The sequence below is a fragment of the Macaca mulatta genome, chromosome 19 (genome assembly GCF_049350105.2).
Source record: "Macaca mulatta isolate MMU2019108-1 chromosome 19, T2T-MMU8v2.0, whole genome shotgun sequence".
Classification (NCBI taxonomy): domain Eukaryota; kingdom Metazoa; phylum Chordata; class Mammalia; order Primates; family Cercopithecidae; genus Macaca; species Macaca mulatta.
In genome coordinates this window covers 5,001,714-5,022,538 of record NC_133424.1, presented here as the reverse complement: position 1 = coordinate 5,022,538, position 20,825 = coordinate 5,001,714, and the positions used below count along the sequence as shown (strand labels likewise).

The 20,825-nt window shown below is 54.3% G+C and overlaps 2 protein-coding genes across 26 annotated transcripts in view; one reads left to right on the top strand and one right to left on the bottom strand.

The window, feature by feature from the left end:
• ANKRD24 (ankyrin repeat domain 24) overlaps window positions 1-11,381 on the bottom strand; it is a 45,448-nt gene extending 34,067 nt beyond the window's left edge. For 4 of the 18 annotated variants that reach the window (XM_077979216.1, XM_077979217.1, XM_077979219.1 and 1 more), the window contains exons 1-2: window positions 10,126-10,584; window positions 8,030-8,101 (exon numbers count right to left, since the gene is read on the bottom strand). In XM_077979216.1, coding sequence (XP_077835342.1) covers window positions 8,030-8,101; window positions 10,126-10,449 — 396 coding nt within the window. In that variant the 5' untranslated portion in view covers window positions 10,450-10,584. Of the gene's footprint in view, window positions 1-2,027; window positions 2,297-8,029; window positions 8,102-10,125; window positions 10,585-10,636 lie in introns of those variants that run through there. The other 14 variants (XM_077979242.1, XM_077979250.1, XM_077979243.1 and 11 more) reach the window with 5 other exon arrangements.
• Window positions 11,367-20,411, top strand: SIRT6 (sirtuin 6). 8 transcript variants are annotated; one of them, XM_001101773.5, is made up of 8 exons: window positions 11,367-11,617; window positions 13,170-13,297; window positions 14,825-15,007; window positions 17,343-17,402; window positions 18,560-18,655; window positions 18,737-18,817; window positions 19,369-19,492; window positions 19,574-20,411. In XM_001101773.5, the coding sequence occupies exons 1-8, from the start codon at window positions 11,552-11,554 to the stop codon at window positions 19,901-19,903; spliced, it is 1,068 nt and encodes a 355-aa protein (XP_001101773.1). In that variant the 5' UTR covers window positions 11,367-11,551; the 3' UTR covers window positions 19,904-20,411. The 8 variants fall into 8 exon arrangements, with proteins under 8 accessions (XP_001101773.1, XP_028695816.1, XP_002801075.3 ...); XM_028839983.2 differs by having other exon boundaries at window positions 19,409-19,492; window positions 19,574-19,741; XM_002801029.4 differs by lacking the exon at window positions 13,170-13,297.
• The last annotated feature ends 414 nt before the right edge of the window (window positions 20,412-20,825 follow it).

Genomic DNA, 20,825 nt, shown 5'->3' with positions numbered 1-20,825 from the left:
GGCTTTAAGCGATTCTCGTGCCTCAGCCTCCCGAGTAGCTGGGATTACAGGCACCCGCCACCGTGCCTGGCTAATTTTTGTATTTTTAGTAGAGACGGGGTTTCATCATGTTGACCAGGCTGGTCTTGAACTCCTGACCTCAGGTGATCCGCCCGCCTCAGCCTCCCAAAGTGATGGGATTACAGGCATGTGCCACCGCGCCTGCCATCATCTCTGTTTACATTTCCCTTGGTGCAACCCATGCTGCCACAGCAGCCTCCTTCCTGTCCTTCAAACGGCTGGGTCCCACCTCTGAGCCTTGGCGTCTGCAGCTCCTTCTGCCTGGAGCATCTGCCCCACCACACACATGGCTGCTTAATTTACTGCTGTCCACACCTGGAGATGCCTCTTCCAAAAGCCCTTCTCCGACAGCCCTTTCTTAGACTATATTTTTCCTTTATTGCTTTTTTTTTTTTTTTTCTGACGGAGTCTCACTGTATTGCCCAGGCTGGAGTACAGTGGAGGGATCTAGGCTCACTGCAACGCCTGCCTCCCAGATTCAAGTGATTCTCCTGCCTTAGACTCCCGAGTAGCTGGGATTACAGGTGCCCGCCACCACGCCCGGCTAACTTTTGTATTTTTTAGTAGATACAGGGTTTTGCCATGTTGGCCAGGCTGGTCTCAAACTCCTGACTTTAAGTGATCCACCCACCTCGGCCTCCCAAAGTGCTGGGATTACAGGTGGGAGCCACCGCGCCGGGCCTTTTATCACCACCTACATACCTTTTTTAAAATATTGTGTTTACTCTTATATTTATTTATTTATTTATTTATTTATTTTGGCACAAGGTCTTGCTCTGTCACCCAGGCTGGAGTGCAGTGGTGCAATCACAGTTCACTGTAGCCTCAACCTCCTGGGCTCAAGTGGTCCTCCCACCTCAGCCTCCTGAGTAACTGCAGACCAGAGGTACACACCACCATACCCAACTAATTTTTGAATTTTTTTGAAGAGACGGGGTCTTGCTATGTTGCCTAGGCTGGTCTCGAACTCCTGGGCTCAGGTGATCCTCCCACCTTGACCTCCTAAAGTGCTGGGATTACAGGCGTGAGCCACCACGCCCAGCTTGTTTCCTCCTGATCTCTTCCTTAGAATGTCACCTCCTTAGGGACAGCGATTATTGTCTATCTTAGTCACTGCTGTATTCCATGCAGGACCAACTACAGGTTTCGTAGGCCTCAGTGAAAAAATGAAAATACGAGGCCTGGCCAGGCGTGGTGGCTCATGCCTGTAATCCCAGCACTTTGGGAGGCTAAGGCAGGAGGATCGCTTGAGGCCATGAGTTCAAGACCAGCTTGGGCAACGTGGCGAGACCTCATCTCTGAAAAAAAAAAATGCATACTTAAGTAAAAAATAAAAATATGAAAAGAAAAAAGACAGAAAGAGAGAGAGGACTTTCCACGAAGCATTGATGTATGGCATCTGTGAATCTCTAGAAACCCCAATCTTGCCACTTGGGAGATTTTCCTGAAACCTAAAACAAAGGCAGGAGGTCAGTGAGGTCCCAGATGGACAGCTCCAGGTAACTCCCATTTTATGGATGGAAATACTGAGGCCCACGGACAGCCTAAGGGGCATCAGAGTAAGCAATGCCAACTGTTGGGACCCTGAAGAAAGAGACAGTGTCGGCCAGGCACAGTGGCTCTCGCCTGTAATCCCAGCACTTTGGGAGGCCGAGGCGGGTGGATCACTGGAGGTCAGAAGTTTGAGACCAGCCTGGCCAACATGGTGAAACCCCATCTCTACTAAAAATACAAAAACAACAACAAAAAAATTAGCCGGACATGGTGGCGGGCGCCTGTAATCTCAGCTTCTTGGGAGGCTGAGGCAGGAGAATCCCTTGAACCCAGGAGGCGGAGGTTGCAGTGAGCCGAGATCACGCCATTGCACTCCAGCCTGGGCAACAGAGCAAGACTCTGTCTAATAAATAAATAAATAAATAGGCTGGGGGTGGTGGCTCACGCCTGTAATCCCAGTAACTTTGGGAGGCCGAGGTAGACAGATCATATGAGGTCAGAAATTCAAGACCAACCTGGCCAACATGGTGAAACCCAGTCTCTACTAAAAATACAAAAATTAGCCAGGTGTGGTGGCGCGCCTGTAATCCCAGCTACTCAAGAGGCTGAGAGAGACGAATCTCTTGAACCCGGGAGGTGGAGCTTACAGTGAGACAAGATTGTGCCACTGCACTCCAGCCTAGGTGACAGAACGAGACTCCGTCTCAAAAAAATAATAATAAATAAACAAAAATAAAACAAATTAAATTAAAGTAAATACATAAATAAGAAAAAGCCGGTGTTAGAGACCAGGAAAGGCACGCAGAGAGGCCACCAGGCAGGGATAAGGAGAGGAGGAGAGGGGTAGCAGTGGCTAGAAGACACGGAACACAAGGTCCCAGGGACAGGAGGAGGCCAGGCCCCTGCAGTCACGGGTGTTTGCTTTCTTCCCTCGGGGCTGCTGAACAAAAGCTGAACTTGACTCTGGCTGCCTGCTGCGAAACTGGAGAAGGGCAGGTGGAGGGACGGATGGCCAGGTGCCCCGGGAGGGGAGGATGGAGGCCATGCAGCTCCCCACCAACAGCCAGGCCTCCCATCTGCTGCAACAGCTCCCGCAGGCTGTGGGCCGACCTCAGGCCCCTCCAGCTCCAGACACCCTCAGAGGCCCTCACACCCATCTGAGGTTTTAACACCTATCCTGTCCCCGTCCAATTTTGACTTTGTCCCGACCCCTCCCATTGCAAACATATCAAAACACACCCACGTCCCGAATGAGGCATCTCTTTTTTAGCCGCCCACGCTTCTTGAAGGATTTGATTTAAATTTTTTTTTTTTTTTTTTTTTTTTGAGACGGAGTCTCGCTCTGTCGCCCAGGCTGGAGTGCAGTGGCCGGATCTCAGCTCACTGCAAGCTCCGCCTCCCGGGTTTACGCCATTCTCCTGCCTCAGCCTCCCGAGTAGCTGGGACTACAGGCGCCTGCCACCTCGCCCGGCTAGTTTTTTGTATTTTTAGTAGAGACGGGGTTTCACCATGTTAGCCAGGATGGTCTCGATCTCCTGACCTTGTGATCCGCCCGTCTCGGCCTCCCAAAGTGCTGGGATTACAGGCTTGAGCCACCGCGCCCGGCCTGATTTAAATATTAAATATAACCGTGCTTTGGAAATGAAGCAATCATATGGCTTGATTTAACAGTGGCTACTACTTCTGGGAAATGCTTGGGGGAAAAAAGCATTCAGGAGTTGACCCCTGAACGATATGGGTTTGAACGCCCAGGTCCACTTACATGTGGATTTTTTGTTTGCTTTTTGAGATGGAGTCACGCTCTGTCACCCAGGCTGGGCAATCGTGCAGTAGCGTGATCTCGGCTCACAGCAACTTCTGCCTCCTGGATTCAAGCGATTCTCCTGCCTCAGCCTCCTGAGTAGCTGGGATTACAGGTGCCCACCACTGCGCCCGACTAATTTTTGCATTTTTAGTATAGAGGGTGTTTCACCATGTTGGCCAGGCTGGTCTCGAACTCCTGACCTCAGATGATCTGCCTGCCTCTGCCTCTCAAAGTGCTGGGACTACAGGTGTGAGCCACCATGCAGAGCCAGAATTTTTTTTTTTTTTTTTAGATGGAGTCTCGCTCCGCTGCCCAGGCTGGAGTGCAGTGGTGCCATCTCAGCTCATTGCAACCTCTGCCTCCCGGGTTCAAGCGATTCTCCTGCCTCAGCCTCCCGAGTAGCTGGGATTACAGGCACGCGCCACCACGCCCAGCTAATGTTTGCATTTTTAGTAGAGATTGGGTTTCGCCATGTCGGCCAGGCTGGTCTCAAACTCCTGACCTCAGGTGATCCATCCGCCTGGGCCTCCCAAAGTGCTGGGATTACAGGCATGAGCCCCAGCGCCTGGCCTCTTCATGGATTTTTGACTGTGCAGGTGGTGGGCTGTAATTGTTCAAAGGGCAACTATAATTGAGAAACTGATTCCAAATGGGAAGAAAAATTTTAGGATCACTCCTCAGTGAATGAAACTCACCCAGTGCCACATTTTGTAGGCAGTTAATGAGCCATTTTTCACCTCTTTCTCTCCCGCTGTCTGTCTCCACCTGTTCTCTTTTCAGTCAATGCACCCCCCTCCCACCTCCAGGCCAATCATGTTCATAGTAATGCAGCCCTAGGGGAAGGCTTGTGTCTCACTTACTAGCTGTGTGACCTTGAGCAGGTGTCTTAACCTCTCTGGGCTTCCCGCCCTCATCTATAAAATGAAGATAATAAAAGCTACTGCTTCATTACATGGTGGTGAGGATTAAATGAGCTGACACCTGCAAAGCACATCTTATGTTCTCTATCGTGCTCAAAAATCAACAAAAATGAAAATAAAATAAATAAGCCAGGCACAGTATCGCACTTCTGTGGTCCCAGCTACTTGAGAGGCTCAGGCAGGAGGATCTCTTGAGCCCAGGAGTTTGAGACCAGTCTGGACAACACAGTGAGATCCCATCTCTTAAAAACAAAAACAAAAACAAAAAAAACTTAGGGCCAGGCATGTCTGTAATGGCTCATGCCTGTAATGGCAACCCTTTGGGAGGCCGAGGTGTGCGGATCACTTGAGGTCATGAGTTTGAGACCAGCCTGGCCAACATGGGGAAACCCCATCTCTACTAAAAATACAAAAAAATTATGGGCGTGGTAGTGTGCTGTAGTCCCACCTACTCAGGAGGCTGTGGCATAAGAAAAGAATCACTTGAACCCAGGAGACGGAGGTTGCAGTGAGCCAAGATCACAACACTGCACTCCAGCCTGAGCAACAGAGTGAGACTCCTTCAAAACAAAAAAAAAAGAAGAAAGAAAAATTTAAAAGAAATAAAAGAAATAAAAGTGTATTCAATGATATTAAATTAAAATGTTTTAAATAAAATTAAAATGAATAATGAAATGAAAGGGAACATGATAATTAATAAATAGTTTAAAAATAAAATGGGCTGGGTGCAGTGGCTCACGCCTGTAATTCCAGCACTTTGAGAGGACAAGGTGGGCGGATCACCTGAGGTGGGGAGTTTGAGACCAGCCTGACCAACATAGTGAAACCCTGTCTCTACTGAAAATACAAAAAAATTAGCCAGCCATGGTGGCGGGCGCCTGTAGTCTCAGCTATTTGGCAGGCTGAGGCAGGATAATTGCTTGAACCCGGGAGGCGGAGGTTGCAGTGAGCAGAGATCATGCCACTGCACTCCAGCCTCAGCAACAGAGTGAGACTCTGTCTCAAAAATAAATAAAATGAACCCAAACAACTGAAGGAAGCCACAGAGGGGTCATGACATGCCCAGAGTTACCCAGGACACCAGGGACAGAGGAAGAATCTGAACTCAGAGCCACCTGATTCTATCCCAGGCTTGGCTGGGTGCAGTGGGTCACACCTGTAATCCCACCACTTTGGGTAGGAGGTAGGAGGATCGCTTGAGGCCAGGAGTTTAAGACTAGCCTGGGCAACACATCTCTACAAAAAATAAAAATTAGCCCAGTGTGGTGGTGCACGCCTGTAGTCTCTGCACTTTGGGAGGCTGAGGCAGGAGGATCGTTTGAGCCCAGGAGTTGGAGGCTGCAGTCGGCTGAGATAGCACCATTGCACTCCAGCCTGCATGACAGAAAGAGACTCTGTCTCAAAAAAAAAAAAAAAAAAATTGGACCAGGCGTGGTGGCTTATGCCTGTAATCCCAGCACTTTGGGAGACCAAGGCAGGTGGATGACCTGAGGTCAGGAGTTCAAGACCGGCCTGGCCAACATGGTGAAATCCTGCCTCTACTAAAAATACAAAATTAGCCAGGCATGGTGGTGCATGCCTGCAATCCCAGCTACTCAGGAGGCTGAGGTAAGAGAATCGCTTGAACCTGGGAGGTGGAGTTTGCAGTGAGCCGAGATTGAGCCATTGCACTCCAGCCTGGGCGACAAGAGGAAAACTACATCTCAAAAACAAAATAAAATAAAAAATGTAATCCAGGCTTGTTCCACAGGACTCTCTTTTTGACTTTTCAAAAATGGCTTTTAAAGATCCTGAGCTCGGCCAGGCGCGGTGGCTCAAGCTTGTAATCCCAGCACTTTGGGAGGCCGAGACGGGCGGATCACGAGGTCAGGAGATCGAGACCATCCTGGTTAACATGGTGAAACCCCGTCTCTACTAAAAAATACAAAAAAACTAGCCGGGCAAGGTGGCGGGCGCCTGTAGTCTCAGCTACTTGGGAGGCTGAGGCAGGAGAATGGTGTAAACCCGGGAGGCAGGGCTTGCAGTGAGCTGAGATCCGGCCACTGCACTCCAGCCTGGGCGACAGAGCGAGACTCCGTCTCAAAAAAAAATAATAATAATAAAATAAAATAAAACAAAATAAAATAAAAAATGAAATCTAGGTTTGTTCCACAGGCCTCTCTTTTTGACTTTTCAAAAATGGCTTTCAAAGATCCTGAGCTCCCACTCACTTGCACTCTCCACTCCTGCCAAGAGAATCCGCCTGTCATGCCCGTGAATCAAGCAGACCTGGTCCAGCCTCCGAATCTGTCCCCACACAGGTCCGTGCTCCGCTCCTCACATGCCTGCCTTCACTTCTCTAAATCCTCCCTATTCTTCCAGGCTCTGCTCTGGTGCTGCCTCCTCCAGGCAGACTCCCTGATTTCTCCAGACCACACCGGTTGGGGAGGTTGTATCCCATGATGGGAAAATTAAAGGGTCCAAGTCAAGTTTGCCCACCCAGGCCAGGCACAAAGAGGTGCTCAGGAAGGCTGCCTGCCTGTCCCTGGAGGGGAGTCCTCCCTGTCATCCTCTCCATCTGTGCCCTGAACTGGCCGCCACAGGGACTTGGGGAGCTGAGAGGGAGTGAGGATGATGGAGGAAGAAGCATGTCTTTCTAGGAGTTCATAGCTAAAGAGACGGATGCAAGAGAAGACAGCTGGATCTACCTCACGGCCTTTGAACTGGCTGTTCCAGCCACTTGGAATGCAATTCCTGCAAACTCCCTCCCCCACTCCCCTTCCCCTTCTTTTTTTTTTATTTTTATTTTTTTTATTTTTGAGATTGAGTCTCACTCTGTTGCCCAGGTTGCAGTGCAATGGCACAATCTTGGCTCACTGCAACCTCCACCTCCCGGGCTCAAGCAATTCTCCTGCCTCAGCCTGGGCTCAGAGTAGCTGGGATTATAGGTGGCCGCCACCACACCCAGCTAATATTTGTATTTTTAGTAGAAACAAAGTTTCACCATGTTGGCCAGGCTGGTCTCGAACTCCTGACCTCAAGTGATCTGCCTGCCTCGGGTTCTCAAAGTGCTGGGATTACAGTCATGAGTCACCATACCCAGCTCTCCCCTTCCCTTTCCAGTCTTTGCTCCAATATCACCTTCTCTGGGAAGCCTTCCCTGGCCACCCTCTTAAAAACTGCAGCCACCTCCCCTGCCCAGGATGCTTCAATTCCCTTTTCCTGTTTTGTCTGTCTTTGCGACACAAAACACACATTGTCACTTATTTATCTTGTTTCGTGTTCATCTCCCGTACTCAGCGGTCGGCTCCACGAGAGCAAGGATTTTTGCCTACCCTATTCCCTGGCTGATTCCCCGATGCCTGGAGCAGCGCCTGCTATCTAAATATGTGCTGAGTACACACGCTCCAAAGCAAAAGATCAAGGTCCAAGGGAAAGTGGGTCCTTGGAAAAGCAAGGGGTCACTGTGGCCGGGGAGAGCGGAGATTGGATGGGGAGGTGGTACTGGGGCCAAACTGTGATGAGGAGGGTCTGATAGGTGGCAATGTAGGGAGAAGCTATTGCATGGGGAGCAGACTAGGGCCTGGGCAAAGGCCTGGGCTGGAAAGCTTGTACGGGGAGCAGGGGGGAGGTCAGGACGCTAGGGGGCAGCAGAGAGGAAAGGAGAAGAGGTGGGTACTGGAATGAAAGGGAGGGTCTTCAGCCAAGCCCCAGGAGAGAGAAGCCTGAAGTTGGGGGGACGTGTATCCGGCATCTAAGGCCTCACACTCACCTCTGTCTTCTTAAATCGCGCCCTGAGAGTCTTCATGGTCGGTGCCCTGCGTTTCTCCTCTTCCCAGGCCACCTGAGGAAGGTCAAGGGTGGGGGTAAGGTGAGGGACACCAGTCCCGGTGGGCGGCAGGGTCCCTTGCCTCTCCCTCCTCAAAAGGGCCACTTCCTCCTCCCTGACCAGTCCTGGCCCCCTAGAACAAGACACAGACCTGGTGTCTCTCCTACCTGCTGTGTGTCCTTTGGCAGGTTACTTGCCCTCTCTGTTTTTATTTCCCTCATCTATAAAATGACAGAAACGATCCTTTCTTGAGCAACTCATGGTCAGTTTTCAGTATGGTCCCAACATAGAGCCTGGCCAAACATGAGGGGCTCCATAAATGCATCTCGCTGGTATTTCCTGTTGTCCAAACAGATCAAGCCTTCTCTGGTCTAACTTTTCTCTCTGTGCAGTTATTTCTGCCTAGAATGGTTTCCTTTTTCTTCTCTGAACTCCTACTCATCCTTCAAAACCCAGTTACCAAAATCCCTTGCTCTGATCAGCTTTGCCTCTCGTTCCCAAGCAGAGATCTAACTCCCCAAATCGGGTTCCCGCCTACGCTGGCTGGGTCTCTTCCTCTGCCTCACCCCTGGCTCCATGGGCTGGAAGGGTCTGGGCTGATTCTGTCTTTTGCAACAATCGGGGGCTCCCTGGGGACTGAAGCCAGGGCTGAGGGCTCTCAGCACAGAGGCCTGTTTCCTAGATAATCAGAGGGAACCTCCATGTGACAGCAATTCACCCATAGTGGGTGGAGGTCTGGGGCGATGGCTGCATGCATGTGTGTGACGTGAGCGTGGGGCATGTGCACGTCTGTACACCTGGGCCTGTTCTATGTTCCGCGTATGCAGGCACGGTGGTCAGGCAGGACTATCTCGAGGGGGTGTGTTTTTTGAGGGGTGTGACTGTGAGGCCCTATGTCTGAAAGGGATCTTTGTGATGGAGAATCTGTATTTGCCTCTTACCAGGGAGTAGGGGTTGGGATGGCCTCTATCTGTCCACCTACCTACCTGTGAATTCTCCAAGCCACCCTTCCACCCAGTTACCACCTATGCACTCACCTGGGCATCCATTCTCCCACCTAAGCACTGTACACCCACCCACTGGCCACCACCCACAAACTCACCCACCCAATTTGTGTTCTCATGGTTCTTCATCACCCTTTATTCAGGCTTCACCCACACATCCATCCACCTGCCCAAACACCTACCAACTCCCACCATTCATCCAACCACTCATCTGCCCATCCATCCACTTATCCATCCCTCCATCCATCCACCCAACCACCCATCCATCCATCCGCGCATCCATCCATACATCCATCCATCCATCCATCCATCTGCCCACCCAATCACCCACCCATCAACCCACCTACCTATCCACTCATCCACTCATCCATCCACTTATCCATCCATCCATCCACCCACCCACCCACCAGTCCATCCATTCATCCACCCATTCATCCATGGATGCATGCATTGATTGATCGATCCATCCATCCATCCATCCATCCATCCATCCATCCATCCATCTACCCATTCATCCATCTACCGAACCGCCAATCCATCTATTCGCCCCCCATCCATCTACCCACCCGTCCATTCACTTACCCCTCCACCAGTACCCATTCACTCACTACCTACCCTTTCTTCTTCTACCTCTGACTGGAGGATTCAATCACACCCAAAGCAGGGGGTAATAAGACACCCAACAGAGGAGTTCACAGGCTGCTTGGGAGAAGACAGTCTGTGGGCTTGGGGGAGGGAAAAATGCCTGCTAAATTTAGGGAGCTGCTTGCTGGAAGAGGTGATGGTAAATAAGAAGGGCCTGATGGCCGGGTGGGATGTTGAGCACCCGCCTTGGAGGAAGTGAGGCAGGGCACAGGCCGGCAAGTGCGAAGTGCGTGGGTGAAGGAGTGCATGTGTGTGTCAGGGTACCCGGGTAGCTCTGAAGCCTGGCTGGGACCCAGCACAGCTTCTTTCTCCCACACACAAGGGCTCAGGGGCTTGGGGCCCTAAAGGGATCCTCCATCCTGGGCCTCTCCCACCTCCTTCCTCCCCTACCTCCTGCAGCTCCAGTGCCCCGAGCTCCCGGCCACAGTGCCCACTGCCGGCTCCGGTTACCCACTCCCAGCTGGGCCACGAGCAGCTCCAGCCGCTCCACTCTGACACCTGATCGGCTCTGAGCGGGCGGCCGCCCCAGGGGGCCGAGGATGAGCCGAGGGAGGAGACAGGCTGGCAGCGGACTGCCTGTTGGCCAACTGGCTCTGGCGGGAAGACACCCACGATCTTCCCTGTCATCACTGGACTGATTTCAGTTTCTGGAAGGAGCCATGCTCTTCCTCTCTTCTCAGCCTTTGCACTTGCTGTTCCCCTGACCATGAACATTCTTTCTGTACTTCATGTCACCCCCAACCGGCTCTACCTGGCTTTAGATCTTTGCTGCAACATCTCCTCCTCCAGGAAGCCCTCCCGGATGCCCCCAGCCTGGGTCAGGTGCCTCCTGTGAGCTCCCTCATTGCCCTGTGCCCTCTTTGTCACCCATTGCACCCCAACCGCACCATGTCACCATTACCTGGTCACATGTTTGTGTCCACCCCCAGCCACCAGGGCATAGATGGCACCACCTTTGTTCAAAGTAGGTACTCAACACATGATTCTTAAATGAGTCCTCCAGGCCACCAGCCCCATTGACCTTGAGCAGGACCGTCCTGCAGAACGCAGAACCTCCAGTTGGATGATACTCAAATAACCTGGCCGGGCGCAGTGGCTCAGGCCTGTAATCCCAGCACTTTAGGAGGCCGAGGCCGGCGGATCACCTGAGGTCAGGAGTTCAGGACCAGCCTGACTAACATGGTGAAACCCCGTCTCTACTAAAAAATACAAAAATTTGCTGGGCGTGGTGGCGGGCGCCCGTAATCCCAGCTACTAGGGAGGCTGAGGCAGGAGAATCGCTTGAACCTGAGAGGCGGAGGTTGCAGTGAACCGAGATCGCTCCACTGCGCTCCAGCCTGGGCCACAGAGCGAAGCTCCCCCTCACAGAAAAAAAAAAAAAAAAAAAAAAAAAAAGATACTCTGATAACTCTGAGTGGCATTCAAAACCGTTGGACTGGGGTCCCTGCCGTCCGGCTCCGTCCTTACGGAATTTACTAATCCGTAAAAGGGGTTGTGGGGGCATCGATAGCCTGTGTCCCTCATTTTAGAGGTGACTGGAGAACTGTCACGTAGGTGACCGCCCCAATTTCCCGCCCGGGTCATAGGGCAGCCTCTTCCCAAGCCGCGCGAACGCCTGCATGCAAAGAGCCAGGTTTCCTTCTGACAGCAGTTAACATGGCGCCTGCGGCGTCAGCACGAGGCGCATGCGCCTTGCTGTGGGAGGCCGGGTGCGCAGGACGAGAACGCCGTTCCTCCTTCTTCCCCGCCCCGCCCCGCTTCCGGCGGAAGCGGCCTCAACAAGGGAAACTTTATTGTTCCCGTGGGGTAGGCGAGGATGTCGGTGAATTATGCGGCGGGGCTGTCGCCGTACGCGGACAAGGGCAAGTGCGGCCTCCCTGAGGTGAGCGCGTCCGAGGGTCCCGAGCTTCGCGCCCCGGGGCCGCGGGGCATTGTGGGAATATCAGGAGGCACTGAGGCTAGACCATGGGAGGGACTTCCCAGTGAGGAAGGGGCGGGAAGTGACGCCCCTGCGCGCCGGGGGACGCGAACACGCCCAACTCTGTGGCCAGCCTGTCCGGGCTGATGGGGGAGAGAGGGGATGTAGTTCCAGGAGGAGGGGACGACAGGCGCAAAGGCAGGGAGGTGGGAATAAACACATTTGGAGAACGATTAGGCCTGGGAGGTTTCCAGAGTTGGGCCAGGACGAGGCTCAAATGCCAGGCTGGGGAGTTGGTACTTTATCCTGAGGGTGATGGGGAACGGTTTTGCCCTGGCGAGGGGCCTGGACAGAATGTGCCAGAAAGATCCCTCCAGCCACTCGGAGGGGAAGTGGAGGGATCGGCTGCCCCCACCGCGCACTGTGGGACTTTGGGGAAGTCATTTCCCTTCTGGGTCTCCATCTCTATCCTTCCTGCAAACGAGGGGAAGATGGCCCCATTCCAAAAAGGCTGGCCCATGCATTCTGAATCATGCATTTAATGAGAGCCGATGGTGTGCGCCCGTCCAGAAGCCCCACTCTTCATGCTGCTGTTAGTCACTTTATTTTATTATTATTATTATTATTTATTATTATTATTGAGACAGAGTTTCTGTGTCGCCCAGGCTGGAGTGCAGTGGCACGATCTCGGCTCACTGCAACCTCCCCCTCCCAGGTTCAAGTGCTCCTGCCTTAGCCTCCTCTGTAGGGTAGATGAGATTGCAGGCACCTGCCACCACGCCCAGCTAATTTGTGTGTTTTTAGTAGAGGCGCGGTTTCACCATGTTGGCCAGTCTGGTCTCGAACTCTTGACCTCAAGTGATCCACCCACCTTGGCCTCCCAAAGTGCTGGGATTACAGGCGTGAGCCACCACGCCCGGCCTGTTAGTCACTTTATTCTACCAGCATTTATGGAGTACCTACCGTGTGTCAGGCACTTTCTAGGTACTAGGGCCACAGCCAGGAGCAAGACAGATTAAAAACCCCTCTTTCTAGTAAGAGAGACTGACTAGGGGTTGCATGGAAACCAGGTGGCCAAGGGAGGCGTCACTGTCACAGAAGTGACATCTGAGCCACAAGTTACAGGAGGTGAGGGAGGGAGCCATGTGGGTATCTAGGGGAAGAGCATTAAAGGGTGTGGCCCTGAAGCAGGACTGTGCCTGGTGTGATGGAGGAACAGGGAGGAGACCTGTGTGGCTGGAGCAGAGTGAGGCGGGGAGAGGGAGGAGAAGAGGGCAGGGAGGGGGCAGGGGAGGTAGTACAGGGCCTGGTGGGCCGTGGGGAGGGCTAGGGCTTTGACAAGGCAAGTGGGAGTCATGGAAGGTTGTAGGCAGAGGAGGGGCATGAGGACAAGCTGCCTTTTCCAATCCGTTTTCCTCCCTCAGGCAAGACAGGGACAGCTCAGTCTGTGGCTTGTGTGTGGCCTTGCCACTCGGGGAACTGTTTTGACCCCTCCATCTGCTCTCTCCCCCCACAGATCTTCGACCCCCCGGAGGAGCTGGAGCGGAAGGTGTGGGAGCTGGCAAGGCTGGTCTGGCAGTCTTCCCATGTGGTGTTCCACACGGGTGCCGGCATCAGCACTGCCTCTGGCATTCCCGACTTCAGGTCTGTGAGTGTGCAGGGGAATTCGAGGCAAGGCCCACCAGGCTGCCAGGGGCTTCCTTGCGAGCCATATACATCTGGGAATTAGAACCCATCCATCTGCTGTTCTCCTGGATGTGTCCTGGGTACTGGAAAGGGGCAACACCCCCTCCCCGTAAGATGTGTCCCTTGGCTGGGCGTGGGGGATCACAAGGTCAGGAGTTCCAGACCAGCCTGGCCAATATGATGAATCCCTGTCTCTACTAAGAATACAAAAATTAGCCAGGTGTGGTGGCACACATCTGTAGTCCCAGCTACTTGGGAGGCTGAGGCAGGAGAATCTCTTGAACCTGGGAGGTGGAGGCAGTGAGCCGAGATCGCACCACTGCACTCCAGCCTGGGCGACAGAGTGAGGCTCTGTCTAAAAACAAACAAAACAAAATGAAGATGTGTCCCTGTCACAACCAGCATTCCACTCACCCCATTGGCCAGAACACAGTCGCCTGATCACATATGGCTTCAAGGAATGCTGGGAAATGTAGTCTTTCACACTTGCAAGTGTAGCCAGGCATGGTGGCGGGCACCTGTAATCCCAGCTACTTGGGAGGCCAAGGTGGGAGAATCGCTTGAACCCGGGAGGTGGAGTTCGCAGTTAGCCACGATCGTGCCATTGCACTCCAGCCTGGGCGACAGAGCCAGACTCCATCTCAAAAAAAAAAAAAAAAAAAAAAAAAGAATTCCAAGGCGTGAATTTCTACTCCTCCTCCTCTTCCATAACCTGCTGTGGCTTCCCATTGCCAGGCAGTGTAGAGTTCTGAATACCTTGTGCTGGAAGCTGAAGCCCTTCCTGCTCCAGCCCTGAATCACCTCTCCAACTTCAGCCCCTCCTGCTCCTGCTGCAGCCCCAAAACACCTGCATTTCCCAGCTCTTCCCAGCACCCAGGCCTTTGTTTACGCCTTCTGGCTGATCTTCCCTCTCACCCTTCAAGAAACTGCTCAGCCTCCTCCAGGAAGCCCAGTCAAGCCTGGACCAAAAGAGATACCTGGGCCTGGAGAAGCCCAGGGCCCCCAACACCTCCACTGGGCTTCCCCAAGCCCGGGTACCTCCTCTGGTCCAGGCTTGACTCTTGGGGCCAGAGGGTCTGTGTCCACATGTCTCCCCCAAGATCAAGGGCTTCTGGAGGGCAGGGCTTGGGTCCATGTGGGCATCGTCCGGGCTCATTGCAGCAGCAGTGCTGGTTGAATAGAACAAGTCATTTTTGCCTTGGTGTGAATTCATCTCTCTCTGCCTCTCCCTCTCTCTTTCTCTCTCCTATTCTGTCTCTGACTTGCTTTCTTTGTCTTTCACTCTTTATCTCTCTGTCTGTGTCTTGTTCTATCCCCCTCTCCCTGTTCTTCCGACTCACCCTCTATTTCTCTCTTTCTGATTCCCTCTCTCTGTCTCCCGATTGTCTCTCTCTCCAACTTTCTCTCTATGCCTCTCTGATGCTCCCTCTGTCTCTTTTTCCGTTCCCCTCTGCCTGTCCATCTCTCCCGGCCTGTCACCTTCAGGGGTCCCCACGGAGTCTGGACCATGGAGGAGCGAGGCCTGGCCCCCAAGTTCGACACCACCTTTGAGAGCGCACGGCCCACGCAGACCCACATGGCGCTGGTGCAGCTGGAACGCGTGGGCCTCCTTCGCTTCCTGGTCAGCCAGAACGTGGACGGGCTCCATGTGCGCTCAGGCTTCCCTAGGTAACACCCGGGCCCCGCCCCCCCCAGGAAAGCACTTGGGGCCCCATAAACCGGGTTTGCGTTTTTAGGGGGAAAGTCCCCTTTTCCTGGTTCTGTAAGATTCTAGCCCTGAGCTCTCTGGATCTTTCTTGGCCCAGTGTGTGGAGATTTCTGAGCCCCATGGCTCAGAGCTGTCCCCGCCGGGGCCAGAGGCAGAATTTCCCTTGGGATGGGGCCGAGTGGAGCAGAGCTGTCAGGGTCTAGAAGTTGCAGTTTGTTGTTGTTGTTGTTGTTGTTGTTTTTGAGACCGAGTTTCACTCTTGTTGCCCAGGCTGGAGTGCAATGGCGTAATCTCGGCTCAGCCTCCCGGGTTCAAGCAATTCTCCTGCCTCAGCTTCCTGAGTAGCTGGGATTACAGGCAGGTGCCACTGCATCCAGCTAATTTTGTATTTTTAGTAGAGACGGGGTTTCTGCATGTTGGTCAGGCTGGTCTTGAACTCCTGACATCAGGTGATCCGCCTGCCACGGCCTCCCAAAGTGTTGGGATTACAGGCGTGAGCCACCGCGCCCGGCCTGTTGTGTTTTTAATTTCCATCTTTATTAATCTGACACTAAACGTGTCTAACACTGAAGTGAACCTGTGCTCTGGGGCTGACTGATTTCCTAATAGAGGTGTGGCCCTCCCCTGCCCCTCTTTGCCGGGTCTCACCCCTGAAGCAGCCGGTGACAGCCAGGTCAGTTGTTGAACAAGGAGCTGGGCACCCAGGGGTAAGGGGTGAGGAAGAGCTTTTTCTCTGCTTATGAAAGCAAAGGAGAGGCCGGGCACGGTGTCTCACATCTGTAATCCCAGCGCTTTGGGTGGCCAAGGAGGGTGGATCACAAGGTCAAGAGTTCGAGACTAGCCTGGCCAACATCGTGAAACCCCATCTCTACTAAGAATGCAAAAATTAGCTGGGCGTGGTGGCACACACCTGTAATCTCAGCTACTCGGGAGGCTGAGTCAGGAGAATCACTTGAACCCGGGAGGCAGAGGTTGCAGTGAGCCGAGATGGTGCCACTGCACTCCATCTTGGGCGACAGAGCAACACTCTGTCTCAAAAAAAAAAAAAAAAAAAAGCAAAGGAGGGCTGGGTATGGTGACTTGTGCCTGTAATCCCAGTACTTTGGGAGGCCGAGGCGGGTGGATCACAAGGTCAGGAGATCAAGACCATCCTGGCCACATGGTGAAACCCCGTCTGTACTAAAAATAGAAAAATTAGGCCAGGCACGGTGGCTCACGCCTGTAATCCCAGCACTTTGGGAGGCCAAGGCGGGCAGATCACGAGGTCAGGAGATCAAGACCATCCTGGCTAAAATGGTGAAACCCCCTTTCTACTAAAAATACAAAAAATTAGCCAGCCCATCTCAAAAAAAAGAAAAATTAGCCAGGCATGGTGGCGGGTGCCGGTAGTCCCAGCTACTCAGGAGGCTGAGGCAGGAGAACCGCTTGAACCCAGGAGGTGGAGGTTGCAGTGAGCTGGCGGCTTGAACCTGGGAGGCAGAACTTGCAGTGAGCTGATATCGCGCCACTGCACTCCAGCCTGGGCGACAGAGCGAGACTCCATCTCAAAAAAATAAAATAGGCCGGGCGCGGTGGCTCAAGCCTGTAATCCCAGCACTTTGGGAGGCCGAGACGGGCGGATCACGAGGTCAGGAGATCGAGACCATCCTGGCTAACACGGTGAAACCCCGTCTCTACTAAAAAAATACAAAAAACTAGCCGGGCGAGGTGGCGGGCGCCTGTAGTCCCAGCCACTCGGGAGGCTGAGGCAGGAGAATGGCGTGAACCCAGGAGGCGGAGCTTGCGGTGAGCTGAGATCCGGCCACTGCACTCCAGCCTGGGCGACAGAGCGAGACTCCGTCTCAAAAAAAAAAATAAATAAATAAAATAAAATAAATAAATAAAATAAAGCTGGGATTGGATCTCATGCTTCAGGGCCACTCATTGCCTCGGTTTCTTCCATTATAAACTGGGAATTTGAATTCCTGTGCTTCTGACCTGGTGACATCAAGAGGTTCCCATATGCTGTCGAAGGGGACGGGCATTTTCTGAGTGGAAAGGGCTTCCCGTTATCTAAGGTGGGTTCAACCGCAGGGGTTAATGATTCCTTGGGCTCAGAGAGGTTGGGCCACTTGCCCAGAGACACATAGCAGATGAGTGGTGGAGCCAGGAGCTAGAAGAGCCAGAAAGGAGTTGATCAATGTTGTGGGAGAGGAGTCCGGGAAGCCTTCCTGGAGTAGAGGGGCTTAGCACCAGCCCCAAAGCCTGGGCATCCAGGGAGCCCTTCCCACCATCGAGCCTCTTCTTCTCCCACAGGGACAAATTGGCAGAGCTTCATGGGAACATGTTCGTGGAAGAATGTGCCAAGTGTAAGACGTGAGTGCCACCTGGGTGCAGGGGCAGAGGCTCTGCCAGGCTTCCCCCAGGCGGGTGCACAGTGTGAGCCATGCAGCCACCATCCCTCCCTCAGGGCAGGCTCTGCCAGAGGGGTTGGGGGCCGAATCTGTTGTCCCAGAGACCCAGAGGATGTGGGGGGACTGGGGTGTGGCCCTCCTGGGGGGATCTGAGGGTCATGCCTTCCTCCTGGGGGGATCTGAGGGGCATATCTGCCTCCTAGAGGGATTTTGGGGCATGCCTCCCTCCTGGGGGGGTACATCCATGTCCTGGCACTGCCATAGCAACCTACCGCAGATAAGCATTTTAGAGCAATAGAAATTTGTGACAGTTCTGGGGGCCAGAAGTCCAAAATCCAGGTGTCTGCAGGGCCGTGCTCCTCTGCAACCTGTAGTGGAGGATTTTTCCTGCCTTTTCGTGGCTGCTGGTGGCAGCCAGCCACCCTTGGTGGTCCTGGGCCTATAGCTACAGGGGCCTTCTTATCTCTGTGTTTCTCCTTTTTTTTGAGACAGTCTTGCTCTGTCACCCAGGCTGGAGTGCACTAGGCGCAATCTCAGCTCACTGCAACCTCTACCTCCCAGGTTCAAGCAATTCTTCTGCCTCAGCCTCCCGAGTAACTGGGACTACAGGCGCCCGCCACCACACCTAATTTTTGTATTTTTAGTAGAGATGGGATTTCACCATATTGGCCAGGCTGGTGGTGTACTCCTGACCTCATGATCTGCCTGCCTCAGCCTCCCAAAGTGCTAGGATGAAAGGCATGAGCCACCGCACCCGTTCCAGTATGACGATTAAAGTCAGGAAAAGTAAAGTGGACATCGCCTTCTCTAATCCTGAATCCAGACTCGGCCTGTTGTCCCCATGCTCCAGTGGTTCCTGTTTCTCCTGGTCCGGGATCCCATGCGGGGTCCTGTCTCTCGAGCTTTGTCTGAGACAGTTTCCTGCTTTGTTTTCTGTGTGTGGGCACCGAACAGCATCCTGACCTGTTATTCCTGGAAGGCTCCTCGTTCGTGTCTCTGGGTGCTAGTTCTGGTGACCTGTCCACCCACCTTCCTGGGAGAACGTCACCCTAGAAACAGTGCGAGAGTCACCCACGGGGGCTGACCCAGCCCCATCCTCCCCCTTCCTCCCCGACACAGGCAGTATGTCCGGGACACAGTCGTGGGCACCATGGGCCTGAAGGCCACGGGCCGGCTTTGCACCGTGGCTAAGGCAAGGGGGCTGCGGGCCTGCAGGTGAGCCACCCCCACCCATGCCCTGGGCTCCAGGGGAGGCTGCTAGGCCCCTGTGGACTCTCCTCAGCTTCCTCATTGCAGGGGGGAGCTGAGGGACACCATCCTAGACTGGGAGGACTCCCTGCCCGACCGGGACCTGGCACTCGCCGATGAGGCCAGCAGGTCTGACCCCCCCCAGGGAGCCTATGGTGGGGCGGGCCGGGGCGACAGCACAAACACAGCCAGCTCCAGCACGGGGCAGTGGCTCTGGCTCAGAGGCAGTCAGGGGAGGCTTCCTGGAGGAGGTGGGCCAGGCCAGGGGCTGCACACACACACACACACACACACACACACACACACACACACTCCTCGCCTCATGGCTCTGGGTGGGTGCTGCACAAGGAAACCAAGGCTTTGGCCAGGTGTCTCCTCTATCCAGTGCTGCCCAGCGGGAGGTGGCTGAGCCAGGGTCCCACCCTAGGCATCCAAGCTCTTACCACACTGTGATGCTCCTTAGGAGTGTCTAAGGGCTGGCCCAGATCCATGACCCTGCCAGCGGACAGCAGAGGAGGGCGGCGTAGGATCCCGAAGGCTGACTCGGGAGCGGGGCTGGCCTTGACCGCCCCAGTGAGCAGATGACCTAGGTGTGAGCCAGACCCCAGGGCTGGCTCGAGATGTTGGCAGGAGCAGGGCTGGGGAAGGGATCAGGCTAAGCCCACACTCCCTGGCCCCAGGAACGCCGACCTGTCCATCACGCTGGGAACATCACTGCAGATCCGACCCAGTGGGAACCTGCCGCTGGCTACCAAGCGCCGGGGGGGCCGCCTGGTCATCGTCAACCTGCAGCCCACCAAGCACGTAAGTGTCTGAGCCCACCCCTGCCCAGGGCCACCATGCACCCTCTGCCCCACATGCCTGACCCATCCCGTCCCCCGGCAGGACCGCCATGCTGACCTCCGCATCCACGGCTACGTCGACGAGGTCATGACCCGGCTCATGAAGCACCTGGGGCTGGAGATCCCCGCCTGGGACGGCCCCCACGTGCTGGAGAGGGCGCTGCCACCCCTGCCCCGCCCGCCTACCCCCAAGCTGGAGCCCAAGGAGGAATCACCCACCCGGATCAACGGCTCTATCCCTGCCGGCCCCAAGCAGGAGCCCTGCGCCCAGCACAACGGCTCAGAGCCCGCCAGCCCCAAACGGGAGCGGCCCACCAGCCCTGCCCCCAACAGACCCCCCAAAAGGGTAAAGGCCGAGGCGGTCCCCAGCTGACCAGGGTGCTTGGGGAGGGTGGGGCTTTTTGTAGCAACTGTGGATTCTTTTCCTCTCGTGGTCTCACTTTGTTACTTGTTTCTGTCCCCGGGAGCCTCAGGGCTCTGAGAGCTGTGCTGCAGGCCAGGGGTTGCACCGGACCTCCATGGTCTCTCCCTGGGCTCTAGGGGCCTTTGGTGGGGTTTGGAGAAGAAGCCACACCCCAGAGCTAACAGCTGAGCCCCTGCCACACCCCATCCTCTGACATGGAGTGTTGTCCAGAGGTGCAGCTGGGCCCTCCCTGGTCTCCAGCTTAAACAGGAGTGAACTCCCTCTGCCCCCAGGGCCTCCCCACTGGGCCCCCCACACCCCACCCTACCCCTCCTCCATGGACCCTGCAGGAGGGGAGACCCACCTCGAAGTGGGGGACACAGTAGAGGCTTTGCACTGCCTTTGGGGCTGGAGGGAGACGTGGGTCCACCAGGCTTCTGGAAAAGTCCTCAATGCAATAAAAAATTTCCTTCTTGCATCTCAGTGTGTTTATGTTATTTTATTTTATTGAGCCAGAGTCTCACTCTGTCACCAAGGCTGGAATGCAGTGGCTTGATCTCAGTTCACTGCAGCCTCTGCCTCCCTGGGTTCAAGCGATTCTCCTGCCTCAGCCTCCCAAGTAGCTGGGATTATAGGTTTGTGCCACTACACCCAGCTATTTGTTTGCATTTTTTTTTGTAGAGATGGGGGTCTCACTCTGTGGCCCAGGCTGGTCTTAAATTCCTGGGCTCAAGCAGTCAGGCCAGCTCGGCCTCCCAAAGTGCTGGACTTAACTGGCTTGAGCCGCCATGCCCAGTGAGTGTTTAAATTACCAATTTGTGGAAGGTCCTCACCCCCGGGTCAGGAGTTTGTGGTCCCCTCCTCCCTGAACCACCTGCCTGGGCTCCGTTGC

What these genes read in the sequence shown, in the direction of transcription:
- SIRT6 (XM_001101773.5), top strand. Translation starts at nt 11,552, where the DNA reads ATGTCGGTGAATTATGCGGCGGGGCTGTCGCCGTACGCGGACAAGGGC. An exon ending in GTGCGCTCAGGCTTCCCTAG is followed by an intron (nt 15,008 to 17,342) that starts GTAACACCCGGG and finishes CTTCTCCCACAG; the next exon opens with GGACAAATTGGCAGAGCTTC. An exon ending in ACCTGCAGCCCACCAAGCAC is followed by an intron (nt 19,493 to 19,573) that starts GTAAGTGTCTGA and finishes GTCCCCCGGCAG; the next exon opens with GACCGCCATGCTGACCTCCG.